The sequence below is a fragment of the Sminthopsis crassicaudata genome, chromosome X, assembly GCF_048593235.1.
Source record: "Sminthopsis crassicaudata isolate SCR6 chromosome X, ASM4859323v1, whole genome shotgun sequence".
In the NCBI taxonomy this organism is placed as follows: domain Eukaryota; kingdom Metazoa; phylum Chordata; class Mammalia; order Dasyuromorphia; family Dasyuridae; genus Sminthopsis; species Sminthopsis crassicaudata.
The window spans coordinates 51,180,707-51,202,436 of record NC_133623.1 but is presented as its reverse complement, the minus strand read 5'-3'; the positions used below and the strand labels follow the sequence as shown (position 1 = coordinate 51,202,436).

General features: G+C 49.6%; 1 protein-coding gene across 6 annotated transcripts in view; it reads left to right on the top strand.

Annotated features, from left to right (window-relative positions):
• BCORL1 (BCL6 corepressor like 1) overlaps positions 1–21,730 on the top strand; it is a 66,357-nt gene that overhangs the window by 15,937 nt on the left and 28,690 nt on the right. For all 6 annotated transcript variants that reach the window (XM_074278520.1, XM_074278518.1, XM_074278521.1 and 3 more), the window contains 3 exons: positions 6,096–6,205; positions 10,179–10,269; positions 11,148–14,162. In XM_074278520.1, the coding sequence (XP_074134621.1) occupies positions 6,120–6,205; positions 10,179–10,269; positions 11,148–14,162 (3,192 nt within the window). In that variant the 5' untranslated portion in view covers positions 6,096–6,119. The remainder of the gene's footprint in view (positions 1–6,095; positions 6,206–10,178; positions 10,270–11,147; positions 14,163–21,730) is intronic.

The following is a 21,730-nucleotide window of genomic DNA, read 5'->3' as shown; positions in this document are numbered from 1 at the left end:
GAATGAGCTACAGATGTTTACGTCAGTGGTGGGGGTGGATAACATGGTCACATCTGTGTTTTAGCAATACCAGTTGAGCGGCGATATTCTTCCCACAATATCACATTTCCTATCATTCCGCAGGAGATAGTGGCTGTGAATGCCAGGCATAAGGGCGTTGGGGGGAGTGGATATTGAAATATCTTCATGTGGGAGATCATTGAATCTGGAAAATGTTTAAAATATACGCCTCCTTTAGTATGTACTCCCATACTTAGGAAGGAGAGTCTTCTGTGAGTTTAGAAGTTGTGAATGTGCTTTTTTTTCTAGTTGAAAAGAACAGTGAACAAAGTAAATGCTGGGGTAGCCAATTCTTAATGGCAAGAGTTCCTACTAAAGGAAAATGTATTTTTGGTAAGAAGAAGGGAGCAGGTAGATGGTGCGGTGGCTAGATTAGTGGCCCTGAAGTTAGAAGGACCTAAGTTCAAATCCAACCACAGACAGTTAACACTTATTAGCTGTGAGACCCTAGGCCCCCACTGCCTCACACAAAAAAATAAGTGGGGGAGAAAGTCCTAGTATTTGGAACTAGAGGATTGAGTGACTTGTCCAGCCAAGGATATGTAGCCAGTTGTTAGCAAAGTCAGAATTTGAACCTGAGACAACTGGAGTCAAATCCAGGGTCCTTCCCACTCGGCCGTGTGACTCGTCTTGCTGTGTTTATTTTCTCTTTGAAAGACACGCAGCTCGATCTTATGTATGTGAAAGCAGATGTCATAAGTTTTCCTCCTTGATGTTGATATGGTCCTTGCCGTTATATCTCTTGAGGTTTCTCTAGAGATTATTCTCAGACGCTCTTTTCTGAAACTGATGGTTTTCTGTACCTCCTGCTTTCCAATGGGTACTAAGAGAATGGTTCTTTGCCCTTGGCCGGAAAGTTTGGATGTCAGCCTCCCTGTGGTTGCCATTTAGGAGCTGTACTGATCACCATTTGTACTGTTGGATGAGTGCGTCCCCAAATTGTCACCGCCAGCATCTAGTTTCCCAAGGCTGTCCAGGGGCCTTGTGTGTACCTTTGTAGACTGGATGATCAGGCCAGGCTTTCGCTGAAGATGAATCTCAGGTCATCAAGAGAGGGATGGATGAGTGCCCTTGGTTTTGACTTACTCTGGGAGATCCTTGACATTGGCTCTTCCTGCCGTGGAATCCAATGAGGAAGTTCTTTTAGAGCAGCTTATGCTCTGCTGTAGAGTATCTGGTGTGAGCTCTTGCCAGGACTGCACCAGCCACCTCAACTTGGTGTATCAGTGGTTATGGGCGACCCTGCAAGATTCTGAGAAACTCGCCTATGTATGGCCTATGCCATGTTCTCCATTTCTCTGTCTCTGTCTCCTCTTCTCGATCTTGCTCTCTCTGTCACTCTTGCTCTCACTCCCTTGCCCTTTGCTCGAGCTCTCTGTGATCTTGGACAAGTCATTTGCTCCTCTCTATGAGGATATGATCTGAAGGATCCCCCAGAGCTCAGAATTCCACGATCTTGGCCAGATTTCTATTTTGTTGCCTTCTCTATTTATATGTCCCTTCCTTATGTTAATACTTCAAGAAGCTGTAGCACTGTTGGTATGGGCACCCATCCATAACTTAGCAGACAGTCTTCCTGAGTTTCTGTGGCTAAAAAAAACCCCTGCTCACCCTGTGGCCAACGTGGGGCTTATGCCTCTCCAAATGTGGCTGGGCTAGTTCTCTGGCACTACTGCCGGACGCCCAGCCATCCCACAGCCAGAGCCTTCAGTCACCGGGTCAACATTGGCCCCTAGGAGGACCGGAGTAGAAAAGCCTTGGCCTTTCCTAGCCACGCTTCTCTGTCCAGTCATCTTTTTTTCCCCAGCACTTCGTTCCCAGCCCTGGACAGTGGAAGGCCTATGTTACAGGGAAGAAAACTGAGGCTCAGAGAGGGGAGGGAATGGGACTTTGCCATGGTCACATGACCACTAAGTGGCAGAGCCAGCTCTTGAACCCACCCATCCTCTCGAAGGATCCCACTCTTTCTGGAAGAAGAGAGAAAAGAAGGTCAGATCTGCCGTAGTTGGAATCGCTTGTGCAATCTCACCTTTAACCTGCTCTGCGATTCCTTTGAGGTGTTTGCTCTGTCCCCTCGCCGGTCCTCCTGGCCCCCCTGGCTTCCTGGCTATCCTCCTCTTCCTGGCCATATTCTTCATCCTCTTCTAGCTTTTTGATAGCACTTCTTCCCCCCCGCCCCCGCCCCCCCCGAGCGTTTCGGTTTAGCCCTCGATGGTGAAATCATCCACGTTCCCCTATTTCTTTTTTCTTTCCTTTGTAGTTGTCACATGCTCTGGCCTCTTGTGTCCTTACCTCCTTCCTCTGCTACACTTTAAAAATGACGATTATTGTGCTAGTTCCCTCACGAATAGATCAAGGAACATAGGATGTCAGAGCCTCCGGGTCATTTGGTCCATCCCTCTTGTTTCAGAGAAGAGGAAACTTAGACTTTAGATGGGAAGTGATCCTAGGATTGGACAAGAGGGGAGGCTGGTGGATTCCTGGGGATGAGTGGCTCCCCAGGCTGCCCCGGGAGGGGTGAACATGGGGTCAAAACCGAGGAGGTCAGAACTTCTGCTGTGTTCGATAGGAGCACTGGGACTGTGGCACTTAGGGGTGGCATTTGGGCCGCGGCACTCATGGCCACTTGAAGTGGCTCCTGCCCTTCCGGGCTGGGTGAGATAGTGAGATAGCCTCAGGAAAAAAGCATCATCATTCCCCTTCTCCAAGTGCCTTGTCCAGTATCGTCGAGAGCCTCGGGGATGGGTTTGGGACTTGGCCTCTCCCAGTGGTTTAGGATAGAAGGTTCTTCGCGACCACCTTCTCCCCTTCTGCTGTTCACAGCTTGTGGGACTGCCACCGATCTTCCTGCTCCTTTCTGCTGGCAGAGGTTGCTGATTTGGTGCCCGGGGAGCTCTCCCTCTGGTCAGACTCGACCTCTGCCACCTCTGGGGTCTGGAGGCTGAGCTAGTCTGTCCAGGTTCACCACTGGGTGCTTGTGTCGCCCACCCACCGAGGGTATTTGTTATTGGCTGGTGTGAGGTGAGCCATCCTGGTGGACGCTAGATTTGGTGCCAGGAGACCCCGGTTGGAGCCTGGGCTCTGACACTCACTACCCGTGTGACTGTAGGCTGTTCGTGTCTCTTCTCAAACCTTCACTTTTTCCTCCATAAAGTGGGTATAATAACCCTTGCTTGTTGGAAGGAGAGTCCTCTGCCAGCAGTAAGGGCCTCAAGAGAGCGAAGGGGAAGCTGTGGCTGCTTGGCGGGGCAGGCTGCCGGGTGCCGCCGTGATCTGTCAAGTCCTCTGTCCCTCTCCTGCTGTGGGGAGCTCAGTACCAGCAGCAGCCTATCTGGAAAGGTTTCCCTTGGGTGAACCCCTTCCTCAGCGGGACCCTCCTTCCCCCGTGGAATAGAGCCGGGGTAAGCTGGTAGTGTTGCTGTCCTGCTCTGCTGGTGGGTCCCCTGCACTTTCTCTCCCAGCCCTTCAGGGAAGGCCATCTTTTAATCTGTCAACACAAACGCTGCCTTTAATTAGCAGTAACACAGGGGAACTGGGAAGGCTGGAGTGGATCCCAAAGCCCCACCTGCCTGACGCTTTGCAGGCTCCAGACCTGGGGAAGCCCAAGGCTTGCGGGAATGGCTCCGAGGACGGCAGCATCGTTCGCCAGCCTTGGAGAAGTTTGGGCTTTCTTTTTTCTCCTTGGAGATTATTATGTGGTGATTCATCGCAGGCCACAAGGTTTCCGAATTGTAGGGTGCCCCCTCCCCCAATACCTGGGTCCTGGGCCCTACAGTACCACTATTCCTCTCTAAATTGCACCAGAATAGCCCAGATAGTGGTGATCCATTTTGGGATGATCCACCTTGAGATGATCCACCTTGAGAGGATCTACCTCAGGCTGCCAGGCAACCACTGCCCCAGCCAGGCAGCTACACCATACCCTTCACATTGAAATGCAAATGGCTCTTTGAGGGAGCAGAGCCATGGATGACCTGAACCTTCAAATACTTGGGGGGTAAGGAGTGGGATGGGGGCGGACACCCATGATCAAAAAGCTTCCTGCTCCGTTAGCTCATGACTCGATCTCCTGTTTCTCAAGCAGGGGTGGCTGATGTCGTTTGTCCCCGCGTGAGCCGAACGGCCCAGGAGGCCCCGAGGAGTCAGAACTCGGCTCTCCACATTGCTGAAGATCTGGCTCCCTGAAGCTGGTGCTGTGTGGGGAGTGGAGTTCTGCCGGTCCTTAGCAGCTCCTGGGCCGTTCGGCTCATCTGGGGACATAGGAAGTCAGCCGCCTTCCCCTCTGTGTCTGGGCTGGAGGCAGAGGACCCATGTTCAGTCCCGACTGGGTGACTCTGGGCAGGCCTCGGGACACTTTGGCTCAGACTCCTCCTCTATGTAATGGGGGTGGTGAGGGGGTGGACTCCCTTGTCCTTGAGCCTGAATCCTTTGCCTCCTCCCATCTGCCTTCCTGTCACAATAAGGGGAAACTTGTCGGACTGTGTAGCGTGGGTGATCTCGGGGCCCGTTGTCCAGGTCAGTGTTGAGAGTGAAATCGATGGCACATTTCTGTAGCTCTTTGAGATTTGCAGAGCACTCTCTGGGTGGCGTTTCATTTGGGCCCCAGAGCGGCCCCGTGTTGCTTTTTCCACTCCCACTTGACAGATGAGGAATGGCTTCTGAGAAGTAGCGTGATCTTCCCAGGATCTCCCAGAGGTTGGCTTCCATTTGACCCCAGCTCTTCCTTCTGGTTCCCTTCGCACTGCACCATGTTGCCAGGGTGGAGCACCACCATGCAGGGCAGGGGGAGGCAGGGTGCCTCAGTGTAAAGGCCAGCATAGATCCCAGCATCCTTTGGGCTCATCTGGGCAGTAAAGGACTTGGCTCGGGGTCCTCTGAAGAGTTTTTCGGCTTGACATTTTGGATGTTGTGTTCAGTGCTTGTATCATCCAGTGCCGTGGGTGCTCGCCGCAGGGAAAATTGAAGTCAGTGTCCACTGAACCCCTAGATAACCTGTGGGGGTTTTGCTTCTAGATCCCCAACATGAAGTTGCTTGGCTTTGGTTTGCCTCTTCTCTATAAACCTGGATGCTATAAGTTGAGAGGCTAAGATCTTAGCTCACGTTCTAGATAACTGAGGCTATTACCCAAACTCAGTTGGTGCAGGAAGCACGCAAGACGGACAACTTTGGCTGTACGGGGGCTGGTGACTGTAGCTGGGGCTCTTGGGGAAATTGAGGAGAAAGGAGAGCTTTGGGGACGCCAAGTGATCAAGGGTCACCTGTGGCAGTCCCCTTCAGAGCAGTCACTTTGATTGAGGGGTGTCCAGATATGCCGAATCGGATTGGGAGAAGATACTAGTTTGCTTTAATCTGGGCCCATCTTGAGAACAGAATGGAAGCTTTGCCCAGAGAGCCTTTCCTGGGTTTTCTCTGTTCACAACACGCGCTGATTTGTATTTCATCCCTGTCCCCATTTTTTACCTCACCGATGGGACTCTAGAACTTCGGAGAACCAGCTCGCTGGTTGTATTCTATGCAACCTGCGGTGGCTTAGGAATCTTGCTTTTTATTGTTCACCTCCCATCTGCTTTGGACAGGAAGGATTTTTCTCTCCTTACTTACTATAGCCCTTAGGCCCCCCGCTATGGGATGCGGCAGTACTTTTTGATCTTGAAACCTCTGAGTTTGCCCAACGCCCAGTTCTCCCGTGCTATTAGACTTCTTGGTCTTCTGCCGCGAGGAGACCTGTTGCCTCTTCTGCCCCGTGGTGTGGATATTCTGGAACCTCTAGGAACAAGACGTTTCCCCAGCTTGGATAAGGCCTTAGAAGTTGTTTTATTAGCAGTTTCCTTTTTGCAGGAGAGGGAATCGAGACCCGGGGAGGGGAAGGGGCTTACTGGAAGGCATGTGGCCGATGCCAGCAAATTGAGCAGAGACCCGGGCCTTCTGTCCCCCATCCCTTTGCTCCCTCTCCGAGAAGTCCGCCGCAGCTGCTGTTCAGCACCTTGCTCCATCATCCACGTAACGCTATCCTGCATTTGTTTGGACCTTGTAGGTATCTTGGTGGTGAAGGGCTGTCATGATCTCTACAGCACCGCTCTATAGTGGGGTGCACAACTGGACCAGTACTGACCGCATTCGCATGTGTGGTATCAACGAAGAGAGGTAAGGTGGCTCAGTGCCTTCTGAGAAGTTGGGGGGTGGGGGGGTTGTGGGATATTCCGCCCGACCTCCCAGCCCTGAGAGGGAGAGGCAGCCCGGGGTGTGAGTGTAGTGTTGGTGTGTGGATGGGGGGGGGTACAGTAAGCTAGGCCTGGCCCTGGCCAAGAATGCACTTGTCTCCCTCTTGATGCTCCCTGGGGAGCTCCCGGCTGCTGTGTCAGCAAGGGACCTTTGGCTGGGTAGACTTCACAGTTGGAGGGAAAGGGAAGTTCAGGCTCTTTCAGCTTTATTTACGGGACTCGAGGCAATGTCCAGAGGCATGGGAGCCAATTCTGAAGTCAGTCCTGGAAGAAAAGGAGCATCTGACCCCTCACTGCTTCTGTGCTCAAAACTCCTGTTTGCCTCTGCTCGTGCTTTGTGAGTTCTGAGCCTGCTGCTGCTGTAGGGGAAACGCTCGGGCTGCCTGGAAGGGCCGGAAAGGCCAAAGGAAACTTTGCCATTGTCTTATTTAGGTTGTAAAGCAGATCTTTAGAATCATAGTGTTATAGATTATAGAGCTGGAAGGGGCCTTTCGGGCCATCCCCTCCAGCCTCCTTGTTTTCTAGATGAAGGCACTGACACTTAAGGAAGGAGATGACTTGCCAACCTTAAATAAATAGTAAGAGGGAGAACGAGGGCTTGAACCCTGATCTTTTGCATCTTAATCCAACATTCTTTGCAGTAAACTGTGAAAGTCTTCTGCTCCCCAATCTGGCTCACTTTCTAATATACCCCAGGGGATGCAGTGCAAGGAACGTGAAATCGGGAGTTGTGGGATCTGGCTTCAGATAAATCATTGTCACTACCCACATGACTTTGGGCAAGTTCTTTCCCTGCCCTGTGCCTCAGTTTCTCCTTCTGTAAGATGAGGGGCTTGGCCTGGATAGTCTCTGAGATGCCTTCCTGCTGTCGAGCTAGGATCCTGTGTTATTTAAGCTCTCTGTGACTCAGTTTCCTCTATAAAACGAAAGGGTAGGTCCTGTGAAGTCCCATTTGATCCTGTAGTCAAATTCTTGGGATCATCAAATTGTCGATTCAGACCTCCAGGTCTGAGGTTCATCTGATCAGTCTTGATCATTTTATAGATGAGGAAATTGAGACCAGAGGTGGTGAAGGGTCACGCAGACATGAGTGGCTGGACTGGGATTTGAAGCCAAGTCCTCTGATTCCCCAGTGGCCTTCCCATTGTCCGAGATGTGATCCCTGTATGGTATCTAGAAGCTTTTTACTAAATAGCGATAGCCTAACTGTACTGAGGTCCGGGCCCCTTCCGTGGGACACCTCTGTGTGCTGGTTGACATGAACATTAGTCCCGTCTTTTAGAGGGTATCCCTTAGGCTAAGGAATAAATGGCCCGATTCAGCCGATGGCTTTGCAGTGACCTTGGAAGCCCTGTCACTTCTGTCCCCTTTGCTGCACGTGGTCATATCCAAGTCACGGTCCAAGCCGGGCTGGAGCTGATTGCCCCATTTCAATCTTCCTGTATTTAGTAACTGAATTCTTTGGCCCTATAAAACTCGGCGAGATAATGCTTCCCTACTAGAATGTCCTTTGAGCTCTTTGAGTCATAGCATTCCAGATTTTGAGCAGGAAAGGATCTTATAGGCCACGGAGCCCAGCCCCCTCATTTTGTACAGGAGGAAACTGAGGCACAGAGAAATGGCAGTGTCTGAGGCAGAATCCAAACTCAGGGATTGATTCTTGGCCCCAAGGTCAGCGTCCATACCATCTGCTCTGCCCCAAGCTGCCCAGATCGGATTCCCCTTTCTTGCTCCCACCCCCATTTGACAAGAGAAAACTGAGATCCCCGGGGGGGGGGCAGGGAAATCACAGGGTCCCCCCTCAATCACACCCTATAAGCTTCCCACATTTCTCTGTCCATTCATTTTTCCTCGTGGCCCTGTCATTTTTCACGAGAAAATGTAGCCTGACCGAGGGGAAGGCTCGGGTCGGAGCTGGTGGAAGCTTTGCTGGAGTTTGTTCAGGGAAGATTTTGCAGCTGCTCCTAGGGAAGGATATCTATTTCCAGGGACAATTTCTTGCAGGGTCAGGAGGGGATGGAGGGGGGGCCGTTCATGCGCACGGAAAAGCAGGGGATGGGATCCGGCTCTCGTCTCCCCTTCCGGGCTGGGGCTTTTGTCTGTTCACCCGGGTGTGATCCCGGATCCCTTCTCCCTCCAATTTCCCTGTCCCTGTAAGTGGAGGGGGTGTGAGCAGAGGGGACCCCTTAGATCGACCTCCCTACTCCCCTTCCCCCCAAAACCCCATCCCTGGCAGATTCAAGCTGAGACTTGTGCCCACCCACCTACTCCCGGCCTAGGTGTGGGCCTGGCTTTTCTGGTCTCTCAGGAGTTGAAAGTGGGTTTCCTCCCCCTCCCCACCTTGCGCAGTTCCCCCAACTGGATCCACAGCCCTTCCACCCCCTTCCAACCTTCCTGCTCTCTGTGTCAGTTTCGATAGCTGGGGGACACGCCCACTTCCGACATTCTATCCGCCTTTTAAAGGGCCCTTGCTTCTTTCCATTGGTTCTGTCATTGTACTGCCCTGGAAAGATGGGGAAGGGCTTTGAGTGATGTCCCTTTCCGAAGGGCTCCTTGCCCCTTCTCCCCCTCCCCCCAGGTCCATTTTGCTTGCGCTGCCCCAAGTTTTATGGGGGGGGAGATAACAAATTGTCCCCCTTTTCAAAGGGTGAGGACAGGATTATTGGGCGTCCCTCGATCGCAACGCTTTTATGGAGAAGTCCAGACTTCCCCTGGACTGGAGGGCTGTTGGTCTGGGAGAGCTGGCTTCGGAGTCAGAGGGCAGGCAGCCACCTTTCTTCCCTTGCTTCCCCAGAAGCCTCCACGAATCCAGGCAATTCGGGGAGGTGCCGGAGCCCCCCACCCCCCACCCCCCGATGACGGCTGTCTTTCCCCGGCTTTTCTGCTTCCCCACTCGCCACGTTTTCTTCTGAGACAGACAGGCTGTTCTTGGCTTTTGTTTTGTACACTACAGTAATTTCCCGACACCCCACCTAATCCTCATTGGGGAAAAAAAAAGTCAGGGACAATAGACCTGATACCATTACGTCTTTCCACCGGGCCTCGATTCTGTGTGTGGATGTGGGAGTTGGTGCTCTCACCCCACACGTTTCGGGCCCACTGCTTTCCTTTTCTGTGCCCTCTTGATGTGCTGGGGATCCGGGGCGGATGGTTTGGTCTCCCGGCCCTCACGTGGGGCGACCGGTGACCCCCGGGGGACTGTTTCCCCCTCACTGTACCCGTTCGAAAGGGCCACCCATGGGGATCTCGCTGACTGAGTCAACCCAGTAGAGAGAAGAACTGTTCCTTTCAAACTCCTGATAAATGAGGAGGTGTTATTTGCTTCCCGAGAGGCTACCGAACGGGATTCCCTTTGCATCCTTCTAGAATGCACTTCCAAAGGGGATTCGGCTTCCAAAACCTCCGTTTGCACGCAGCTCTTTTAGGGGCATGTTTGCTGTGTCAAACAAAGTCCAGCTGGATGTTTGGAAGCGTTTGTTGGCCACAGGCAGAGCTAACCTCCAGGGCCCAGGATTCCCCAGATTCAACCTTTGTTGCCCTGGAGCTATGGGGAGAGGGAGCCGGAGAGGCTTGGAGGGGGCCTGGGTAGGGGAGGGAGGCAGCAACATGAAAGTGGGATGATACAACAACAAACATTAATTAAAGTCTTCTGGGAGGAGATAGGAAGTTTAGATAACCACGTCCCCCGACCTCATGAAGCTCTCCATCAAGGAGAGGATGAGACGCCAAGCCGGAGAGCGATAATTTACTTCTTTTCTCCTCGTGTGGTGGCTACTGAACGAAATGTTTTGTGAGCTTGGATGGTGCCGATGCTGTGTGTCAGGAAGACGGCCAGAGGTGGCCTTTGAGCTGCCTCCAGGTCTCACGCCCTTGTCTCTGTGTCTCCCCTCTGCCAGGAGAACGTCTCTTTCTGATGAGGAGTGCCGGGCAGCTGGCTGCCAAGGCTTCGGACCCCAGGAGTTTTGTGTCAGTAGCAGCTTTTCCAAGGTAAAAGAGACAGGCTGCTGAGGATGCTGGGGGAAGCGTGTCCCACGGTGTTCGTGGCTTTTTGTATCTCCCTCATAAAGTCAGAGAAGCCCAGGTTTCAAGCCTGCTGGGGCCATGGTGGCCACTGTTGGGTCCAGCCTCCTCATTTCACTGATGGGGAAGCATAGCTAAAGGAGGGGAGGTGGCTTGCCTAGGATCATGTGCCAGAGACATGATTTGAACCCAGATCCTGTGATGCTCCCCCCTTAACCGTCTGCTGAAATCTGTCTTGGGGAGCATCATGGCACCACAGGCCCCGGGAAGATAGTGGTGCCGGATGGGGCTCTGCAGAGCAGAGGAGTCATCAGAAGGGGATCGAATGTTAGGTCTGGAGCCGATTCACGTCTCGTCTCCGCCATCGATCTGCTGGGATGACCTGTCTTTGGACCTTCAAGGTCCCTCCCGATGTTGACTCCTGTGATCGCCACCCCACTGCCACCCAGACCTCCTCTCAAAGGAGAAAGCGCCTGAAAGTGGATCTGTGCCGAGATTGATGGTGGCCATTGTGTTAAGAGCACTGGGTGGGAGCCGGCAGCCCTATTTTCAAATTTCAGCTCTGAGACTATGACCTTGGGCAGCATCTGGACTAGCTCTCCTCTCCTATGATCCCATGCTGCAGGCTGGACAGACTGAGTTCTGGTGGGCTTCTTCCTCTCTTCCTCCCCTTCTCCCCTTCTTTCCCCATTTCATCCCCAGCACCTCTGTTCTTTCTGAAGGGTCCCAGCTAGCTTATTTCTGGGGGGATTTGGAAGCTTTGGACGAGCGGGTATCTCCAAAGCTTCAGAGTAGGAGGGATGTAGAAGGTGTTATTTCAGATGCTTCCTCTGCTGTCTCTGCAGGTGGAGCACACGGCAGGTGGCGGCGGTGGCGGCGATGCCCAAGGGGCGGATGCGGCTAATTGCGCCAAGGAGAAACTCGGACACAAGGCAGGGGAGCAGCAACCCAGCACCGAGCCGAAGATGGCCCCTCCCGGGCCCGACGGTATTTTTACCCCATTAACCAAGCCAGACGATGGCCAAGGGCTCGACAAGCCTTCCCCCCCTGACGACCCGGAGCCGGACGGCAGCCAAGCTGAAGCCCACATGGACAAGCTGGCCACCTGTCCCCTGGCTGGGCTTAAGGCAGTGGATCACCAGCACCCCGGGGCCCAGAAGAACACTTGCATTTTGGCAACGCTGGGCATCGGCGCTACCATGGAGGGGGCCTTGCCTTTGGTCACTGCCGACGTCAGTCCTTTGCCCATCCCTGTTTCTGGCCCCGGCCCCGTGCCCCTTTCGGCCTCTCTCTCAGTTCCCCTTGCCGTTCCTGCGTCGGTCAACCTCTCGGCCTCTGACGCTTCCCCTCCGTTGGCTCCGGCCCCGACCCTGGCTCCGGCTCCCATCCCCATCTCTCTTGCTGCTCCGGCCTCCATTCCTGCACCGGCCCCTCTGTCCCTCCCAGCTTTAGTTCTGGCTCCCATTCCGGCCACCGGCCCGGTCCCACCTCTCCCTACTCCGGCCCCATCCCCGGCCACGCTCCCCGCCGCTCCTCCCACTCTCATTACCGCCTTTGCGGCCGCCACTCCTGCTGCGACCCCAACACCTGCGCCTGTGTTCACCCCGGCCCCCACCCCCGGCCCCCAGACCAAGCCCGCGCTGGCACCCATTCCCACCTCGGCGCCCATCTCGGCCCCCTTCAGCCTCAATCGAGTGTGTTTCCCTGCCACTCAGGCCCCAGCCATGCAGAAGGTACCCCTGTCCTTTCAGCCCGGGGCAGTCCTGACCCCGAGCCAACCGCTAGTATACATCCCTCCCCAGAGTTGTGGGCAGCCTCTCAGTGTGGCCACGATCCCTGCTCCGTTAGGGGTGTCCTCCACGCTCACACTGCCAGTGCTGCCCTCATATTTGCAGGAGAGGTGTCTGCCAGGTGTTCTGGCCTCTCCTGAGCTCCGTTCTTACCCATGTGCTTTCTCTGTGGCCCGCCCACTGACTTCAGATTCCAAGCTGGTCTCCCTGGAGGTAAATGGACTTCCCTGCTCCTCTCCATCCAGTGGAAATAGTGGCCAGCCCGTGCCTGATGGTGGCCCCGCTCCTCCAGGGGACGTGCCTCTACCCGCCCCTGCTGCCAAGATTCTGCCGCCACCCCCCCAGCCTTCCCTGGCGGCCGCCAGCGGAAGTTCCACCCCGGGACATCCCTCCAAGACTCCGGCCGGTGCAGAGCATCACGCGGAAGGAGCTTCGGCTGCCTTTTCCCCTCTCAAGTCCCCGCCGCAGCTGGAACGAGAGATGGTCTCCCCTCCTGAGTGCATCGAGATGCCCTTGGACCTCTCTTCCAAGTCCAACCGCCAGAAGCTCCCACTGCCGAGCCAGCGCAAGACGCCACCCATGCCGGTGCTGACGCCGGTGCACACCAGCGGCAAGGCCTTCCTCTCCACGGTCCTGTCCCGCTCCCATAGAGCGACCCAGGCTGCTGGCAGCAACGTCACCTCGTGCCTGGGGTCCGCCTCCCCGTTTGTCATCTTTCCCGACTTTGTGAGAAACGGGGACCCGAGCGCCTGGGTGAAGAACTCCACAGCATTGATCAGCACCATCCCCGGTACCTACGTCGGGGTAGCCAATCCTGTGCCCGCTTCCCTGCTGCTGAACAAAGATGCCAGCCTGGGCATCGTTCGAGACCCCCGGCACCTGCCCAAACAGGAGCCTATCTCCATCGTCGATCAGGGAGCGCCCAAGAACCCCAGCTCCGCCTGTGGCAAGAAGGGTAACCAGACCGCGGCAGCCGAGAACCCAGTCAGGCGGTCGACGCCGGCTCGGATCGCCCCCGGGGTGCCTACCTGCCCATCTAAGGAAATGCCATTCTGGAAGCCCACTGGGCAGGGGAGCATCTACTCAAGGTGTTCGATCAACGGGAAGCCCACCACGGCCCAGGTCTTGCCCGTCGGTTGGTCACCCTATCACCCATCTTCACTCTTTTCGATCGGCATCCCCGGCCCCGGGCAACTGGCTGCACATCAGGGGGTACCCATCAAGCCGGCCGGCATCGCCGGGGAATTCTCCCTGGTACCATCGGCCAGCCCCGGCGAGGCCGCCCAGGGGGTCGCTGAGGGCCAGCCTAGACCCGGCGGGCCCTTCCCAGAGGGGCAGGAAGCCATCCTGAAGAGCAATAGCTGCCAGCCCCCCGGCCAGCCCTGTGAGGAGCAGGTTAACCCTACCATCTTGATCTTGGGTCCCCAGGCTGGCAGCCTACCCATGTCTCTCCAGCCCAGCAGTATCGGAGAGGTGAGAGGGCTGAAGGCTAAAGCTGGGGCTGCCCCCCAGGACCATGGGCTGGAGGATTTGGGGAGTCAGCTGAGTCCCGACCCCCCTTCCAGTCCGGAGGACCCCCACAGCTCCTGCGCCCTGAAGCCGGCGGCAGACGGCAAACCGAAGAACAAGGTGCTGGCCACCTACCTGGCTCCTGATCTGGCCTTGCCCCCTTCTCAGGGTTTCCAAAAATTGTCTGAGATGTCTTTGCTACCTCACGAAGGCCACCTGAAGGAACTCAAGGCTAAAGCTGATGTACAAGGGACCAAGAGGGGCCTGGGCCTGGGAACGCGACGGAAAAGTGACGGGGACCTCAGCTGGGTGAAAAATGAGAACATGCTGTTCTCTCTGAATCAGTGCTTTCAGGCTGACAGCTTCCTTGGGGGCAACACTCGAGCCAAGGGGGGGCAGAGTCAGCACAGACAAGAAAGTTGCAACATTTTCTCATGCAAGAATAAGTGGCACCCTGAGGGTGGCGCCAAGGTGTCCTCCAAGAGAGCGAAGTGTACCAGGAGCATGGAGGAAGATGCACCTGCTGGCAAATCGAGAGGCCGGAGTCCCCACAGACACAAGGTGGGTAAGGTGGCTGCCCCACAGCGGCTGGCCTTGGGGTGGGAGGGATCGCTCTGTCTTCTGATGTCCAAACCCTCCTTCTACCCATTTTTTTTTGTTGAGGAAAAGGAGGCTTGGAGAAGCAAAAGGCCTTGACTAGCACCATGTGGCCTTGGGATTTGGATCTAGTCCCCTTTTCACTGCATAGCAAGCAAGGGACTCCCAAAAGCTAATACCATGTGAGGCTCCAGGAAGGGAGATTCTCTACGCCCAAAAGCCAGAAGGGGGCTATCGTTTGGGGTTCATCTTGTCCTATGGGGCACCCAGGAAGCAGAACAAGGAAGAAGGGAGAAGAGAATTACAGGGTGAGAGAAATAACTAAGGGGATTGGAGGGTCACCTCAGGTAGCAATGGGTCCTCTCTTTCCTCCCTAGTGCCCTTTGATTAAAGTGGGGGCTCGCCTCAGGTAGCGAAGGGACCCCCATCCCTCTTCCCGAGGGGTTTTTGGCCAAAATTGCTGGCCTGGCTTTCCAAATGGAGGGAAGAAGGAGGCTTCACTGTGAGAAGGAAGTCTCTTGCTCACAGATCTCAGATGCAGGCCTTCTCCAGAGAAGCCTTTCCGTTCCCCACCTTTCCCTTTGGGATTCCCTTTTCTGGAGATGGCCTGTCCAAGGGCCTGATGGGACCGGCGTGAGGGGGGTGGGGAGGAGTGGGGGAAGGGGCCCATATTTGGGAGTTCCTCCTAGCCAGCCTCTCTCAGGGCCCACACCTGGAATAGCATTTGGCCAGAAGCTTTGGGTTCAGTCTTTACGGGTGCTCCTATGCTTTGGCAACTTTGGTTCTTTCTTTGGAAGGGGACCAGGGAGCATTGATCCAAAGAAGGCCAAACACATGGCCTCCTTGGAGATCTCCATGCTGCCTTCATACTGTACAAGAGCTGCCCTCAGGCACGTAGGCCCTAGATCTAAACTGTTGTTAAGAAGGCAGGAAACCAAACACTCAATATACACGCACTCAGCACTGTACTAGGTCCAGGCCGGCTCAAGTTAAAAGTAAGACCCCTGCTTTCAGAGGGCTTACATTTTAATGGGACTAGCCCAGCACAATACAACTAGGAAGTGGCAGAGTAGACCCACAGTGTAGCAGGAAAGGCCACATGGCCATTTCAAGTCTTAGGATCCAAGTTCTAAGACAGGAAAGGATCTTAGAAGAGGAAATTAAACTTCAGTGAAGTGAGTTGCCCAAGATCATGCAGCCAGGTGTCAGAGGAGGGTCCTTTCTAATTCAGAGAGCGAGTCTCTAACCCCTGTGCTATATACTACCTCTCTTGACCAACAATCAGAAATGTTCTAAATGATAGTCACAAAATGTCTCTTGCCCTGAATTTTAAATTTTTAACAGCTTATCTTTTTCTCTCTTTTTAAAAAATTTTATTTAGTTAGTTTTTTAGGGTTATACATGTACATTCATTTTTTAAACATATTTTCATATAAGCCATGCTGAGAGAGAGAAATCAGAACAAAAGAGAAAAACCATGAGCAAAAAATAAAACAAATACACACACACACACACACACACACAAACACACAAGAAAAAAAGGTGAAAATAACATATTTCAATCTGCATTCAGTCTCCATAATTCTCTCTTTGATTGCAACTGGCATTTTCCAGTAAAGTTTAGATGGAAAATGCCATCTAATTATGGATTATGGAGACTGGATGTGTATCAATGCATAATATTTTCATCTTTTTGGTTGCTTTTTTGTTTGTTTTTCTTTTTTGTTTTGTTTTGTTTTTATATTTGTGGGGTTTTTTTGCTTGTTTTTTTAATGTGTTTTTTTTCCCCCTTTTGTTCTGATTTTCTTGTATAACATGACAAAAGTGGAAACATGCTTAAAAGGACTGCACATATTTAATCTGTAACAAATTGCTTGCTGTATTTGGAGCAGAGTAGGGACTCAGACCCACAGGGCAGCAGGGAAAGCCACATGGCCATTTCAGGTCTTAAGATCCAAGTTCTAAAACAGGAAGGGATCTTAGAGGAGGAAACTCAACTTCAGTGCCCAAGATCATGCAGCCGGGTGTCAGAGGGGGGTCCTTTCTAATTCAGAGAGCAAGTCTCTAACCCCTGTGCTATAGACCACCTTTCTTGGCCAAAATCAGAAATGTTATAAATGATAGGCACAAGATGTCTCTTGCCCTGAGTTTTAAATTTTTAACAACTTATCTTTCTCTCTCTCTTTTTAAAAAATTTAGTTTTTTAAGGTTATACATGTACATATTTATATAAGACTGCCTGCCATCTAGGGGAGGGGGTGGAAGGAGGGAAGGTAAAAGTCGGAATAGAAGTGAGTGCAAGGGACAATGTAAAAAATTACCCAGGCATATGTTCTGTCAATAAAAAGTTATAACAACAACAACAAAAAAGAATATACATGTATATTCATTTTTAAACGTATTTTCATATGAGCCGTGTTGAGAAAAATCAGAACAAAAGAGAAAAGCCATGAGCAAAAAACAAAACAAACACAAAAAAAGCCCACAAGAAAAAAGGGTGAAAATAGCACATTTCAATCTGCATTCAGTCTCCATAATTCTCTCTTTGGATGAACTGGCATTTTCTAATAAAGTTTGGATGGAAAATGCCATCTGCATCCAGAGAGAATTATGGAGACTGAATGTGGATCAATGCATAATATTTTCATCTTTTTGTTTGTTTTTATATGTGTGGGGTTTTTTTGCTTGTTTTCTTATGTGCTTTTTTTTTTCCCTTTTAGTCTGATTTTCTTGTATAACACGACAAAAGTGGAAATATGCTTAAAAGGACTCCACATATTTAATCTGTATCAAATTGCTTGCTGTATTTGGAGCAGAGTAGGGACTCAGACCCACAGGGCAGCAGGGAAAGCCACATGGCCATTTCAGGTCTTAGGATCCAAGTTCTAAAACAGGAAGGGATCTTAGAGGAGGAAACTCAACTTCAGTGAAGTGAGTTGCCCAAGATCATGCAGCCAGGTGTCAGAGGGGGTCCTTTCTAATTCAGAGAGTGAGTCTCTAATCCCTGTGCTATATACCATCTCTCTTGGATAAAAATCAGAAATGTTCTAAATGATAGTCACAAGATGTCTCTCACCCTGAATTTTTAATTTTTAACAACTTATCTTTCTCTCTTTTTAAAAAATTTCTTTAGTTTTTTAAGGTTATACATGTACCTTCATTTTTTTAAAAACATTTTCATACAATCCATGAAAAATCAGAACAAAAGAGAAAAACCATGAGCAAAAAACAAAACAAACACAAAAAAACCCCACAAGAAAAAAAGGTGAAAATAGCACATTTTAATCTGTTTTCGGTCTCCAAAATTCTCTCTGTGGATGTAACTGGGATTTTCCGATAAAGTTTGGATGGAAAATGCCATCTGCATCCAGAGAGAGAATTATGGAGACTGAATGTGCATGAACACATAATATTTTCATCTTTTTGGTTGTTTTTTTGTTTGTTTGTTTTCCTTTTTTGTTTTGTTTTGTTTTTATATGTGTCGGATTTTTTGGTTGTTTTTTTCTTACATGTTTTTTTCCCTTTTGGTCTGATTTTCTTATACAACATGACAAACGTGGAAACATGCTTAAAAGGACTGCACGTATTTAATCTGTAACAAATTGCTTGCTGTATTTGGAGCAGAGTAGGGACTCAGACCCACAGTGCAGCAGGGAAAGCCACATGGCCATTTCAGGTCTTAGGATCCAAGTTCTAAAACAGGAAGGGATCTTAGAGGAGGAAACTCAACTTCAGTGAAGTGAGTTGCCCAAGATCATGCAGCCAGGTGTCAGAGGGGGTCCTGAAATCAGAAATGTTCTAAATGATAATCACAAGATGTCTCTCACCTTGAATTTTTAATTTTTAACAACTTATCTTTCTCTCTCTTTTTAAAAAATTTTAATTTATTTAGTTTTTTAAGGTTATACATGTACCTTCATTTTTTTCAACATATTTTCATATGAGCCATGTTGAGAGAGGAAAATCAGAACAAAAGGGAAAAAGCATGAGCAAAAAAACAAAACAAACACAAAAAAAAGCCCACAAGAAAAAAAGGTGGAAATAGCATGCTTCAATCTGCATTCGGTCTCCCTAATTCTCTCTTTGGTTGCAACTGGCATTTTCTAATAAAGTTTGGATGGAAAATGCCATCTATATCCAGAGAGATATTTTCATATTTTTGTTTGTTTTTTCTTATTTTTTTCCTCTTTTGGTCTGATTTCTTACACAACATGGCTATCTTTGCATATATATATTTTTAAAGCTTTTTTTTTTTTCAAATCATATGTATAGTTTTCAACATTCACTCTTGCAAAACCCTGTGCTCCAATTTTTTCCCTATCTTCCCCCACCCCTGCCCCTAGATGGCAAGTAATCCAATATATGTTCAACACTTCGCATATATGTTGAAAATTAGAATCTATCAATTAAAAAAAGAGAGAGAGAAAATAAATAGATCATTGGCATAGAAATAGAACACCAAAAAAAAAATTGAACGTTGAAAACTATCTTTACATATATTTGGAAAAATAAAATACTGTTTAAAACAAAAAAAGTTTATTGGAATTGTCTTATATCATTGAATTGCTGAGAAGAGGCAAGTCACCCGGTCTTCTTGTTGCTGTATACAATGTTTTCCTGGTTCTGCTCAGTTCATTCAGCAGCAGTTCATGTAAATTTTCCCAAACTTTTCTAAAATCAGCTCATTCATCATTTTTATAGAATAATAATATTCCATTACTTTCATGGACTGTGACTTATGCAGCCATTCCCCAGTTGATGAACATTCACTCATTTTTACAGCTTGTCTCTTAACTCTATCCAGGACAACTAGTTAATCAGAAAGCATTTCTTCTGTATCTACCATTGTGTGTTAGGCACGGTGGGGCAAAGAAAAAGGCAGAACGGTCCCTGTCCTTGAGAAATTTATGTTCTTCTAACTTCTAGCAGCATTTCCCCATCTTGCTTGTTTCTCAGAAATCCTATTTTTCTGTCACAGATTCTGTGGGCGTTGGAATAAGGGCAAGAAGGAAGGGGGGTAGCCATAATGTTGTAGAAAGTGTATCAAAAGCCAAGATTCTAACCCCAAGTCCGCTACTGACTAGTTGGGTGACTTTGGCCTACCTGTCTCTGGGCTGGATTGGGTAACCTCTTAAAAGCCCCAGGGCTCCCAGGTAGAGATTCTGGGGGTAAAATGAATTGGTATTCACTTTCATCTGAGTCGTTTTCCTGTCTTTGCCTGGAAGACTCCTGGAAATGTGCCAGGGTTGATGCCTCTGTTCTCCTGTCCCCATGGGTACCCCCACCCCCAAGCTCAGGCCTTGGGAAATGTTTCCTCAACCTGACTTCTGCCAGGCCCGGCCCTGTACCTGTGCAGAACCAGCCTGTGCTGGCCAACCAGCAAGTAAGATGCCTTTATGCCCTCTGATCTGGACATGGAATGCAGGGGAAAAAATGAACTCGTGCATTTAACCCTCTCTCTCCTGCCAGGGTAGATCACGTTCACTAAGGTTTCCTGTTTTTAGCATCATCTTCATTCCAATCTACCCCTTCCTGCCGAGAGATCTTTTATGACAAAGAATAAAAAAGAGGGACAAAGGACAAGTTACCAAAACTAGCTATGCCTCAGGAGAGCTAGAACAGGAGGTACACATTGTTGTGCATCCACAGGCCCTCACCTTTGTAAAGAAGGGCAGGTGTGTTGGCTCCTCTCCAGGGCTACTTGTCATTTTCTTTCTTTTTGTTTATTTGTTTTTTAATTTTTTTTTCCAATTTTTCCAGGTGAGCATTGAGTTTATCTTATTATTTTTTTAATAATAGCGTTTTATTTTCCAAATCCATGCAAGATAGTTTTCAACATTCACCCTTGTAAAGCCATGTGGTCCAACTTTTTCTCCCTCCCTTCCCTCCACCTTCTCCCCAAGTAATCCAATATATGTTAAACACGTGCAATTCTTCTTTACATATTTCTACACTTATGCTGCACAGGGAAAATCAGATTAAAAAGGGGAAAAAATAAGAAAGGAAAAAAAGCAATTTTTTAAAAAAATTTTTCAATAGTATTTTATTTTTCCAAATACATGTCAAGATAGTTTTCAACATTTGGTTTTGTAAGACTTGTGTTCCAAAATTTTCTCCCTCCCTCCTTTACCTCTTCCTTCCCTAAGACAGCAAACAATCTGATGCATGTACAATCCTTTTAAACATATTTCTATATTTGTCATGTTGAATAAGAAAAATCAGAGCAAAAGGGAAAAAACCATGAGAAAGAAAAAAACAAACAACCAAAAAAGGTGAAAATACCATGCTTTGATCCATATTCAGTCTCCATAATTCTTTCTGGATGTGGGTGGCATTTTCCATTTCAAGTCTAGCCAGTTGTCATTTTCAAAGTTTTTTTTTTTTTTCTTACTAATAGATATAGGCATTTCTGGCAAATATCCCCGACTGACTTTATGTTGCTGCTGTTTCTTCTGTTTCTTCTTCTTAAAATTTTTTTTGCAAGACAATTAGGGGAACAACTAGGGGGCACAGTGGATAGAGTACCAGCCCTGGAGTCTGAAGGACCTGAGTTCAAATTTGGCCTCAGACACTTAACATTTCCTGGCTGTGTAACCCTGGGCAAGTCACTTAACCCCAATTGCCTCAGGAAAAAAAAAATCAAGACAGAGTTCTCATGGCATTTGGCCCAGGTCTCCCCTACTCCCCTTTGTGTCTGCTATTTCTCAGTGTGTCTTTCCGCCATTTTGTAAACCCCTAGAGCACAAGATCTATGCTACATTCTGAAGTATCAGAGTATAGGAAAAGGCTGTACTTGGGACGTCCACGAGACCCAGATTCAAATTCTGGCTCTGCTACTTCTTGGTTCTTTAGCCAGTCATTTTGTTGTCTTCTGTTTCCTCCTCTGTAAAATGGGGCAAATGTCTATAGTACTTCCTTGATAAAGCTATTCTGGGCAGAGAGCTTCTGTTATTGTTGCTCAGGTTCCCAGAGTCCAACATGGCCAACTTCAATAATAATCCTCTTAAATTCAGCAAGCATCCTTTAAGCACCTACTGTGTGCCAGTCACTGTACTGAGGCACAGCCTTCTGGGAGTTTCTCTTCTTTTAGAGAATGTAACAGGTTCAAAGGTTAAGAAATTCAGAGTTATTTGAGGAGGTAGAGAACCCTGATAATTTAGAGAAATCAGAAAAAAAGGGGTTTCATAGGAGAGGATCTCCTTACCTGCTCCTTGCAAGAGGAGGAAAGAGCACATTCTAGCCAGGGGTTGGAGAGGTACACATCCAGTTAAAGAAGCACAGAGGTGGACTCTCCTATATAAGGAATGATGAGTATGACCTCAGATACTTTCTGCTTACGTGATCCTGGGTAAATGGCCTCTGTCTGCCTCAGTTTCCTCATCTGTAAAATGGGTTTGATGATAATAGCACTTGTCTAGGGGAAGAAGAGGGGAGGAAGGGAGAGAAAAAATTTGAAACACAGACTTTTGCAAGGGTGAATGTTGAAAATTCTATGTATTTTGAAAATGAAAAGCTATTATTAAAAAGAAGTT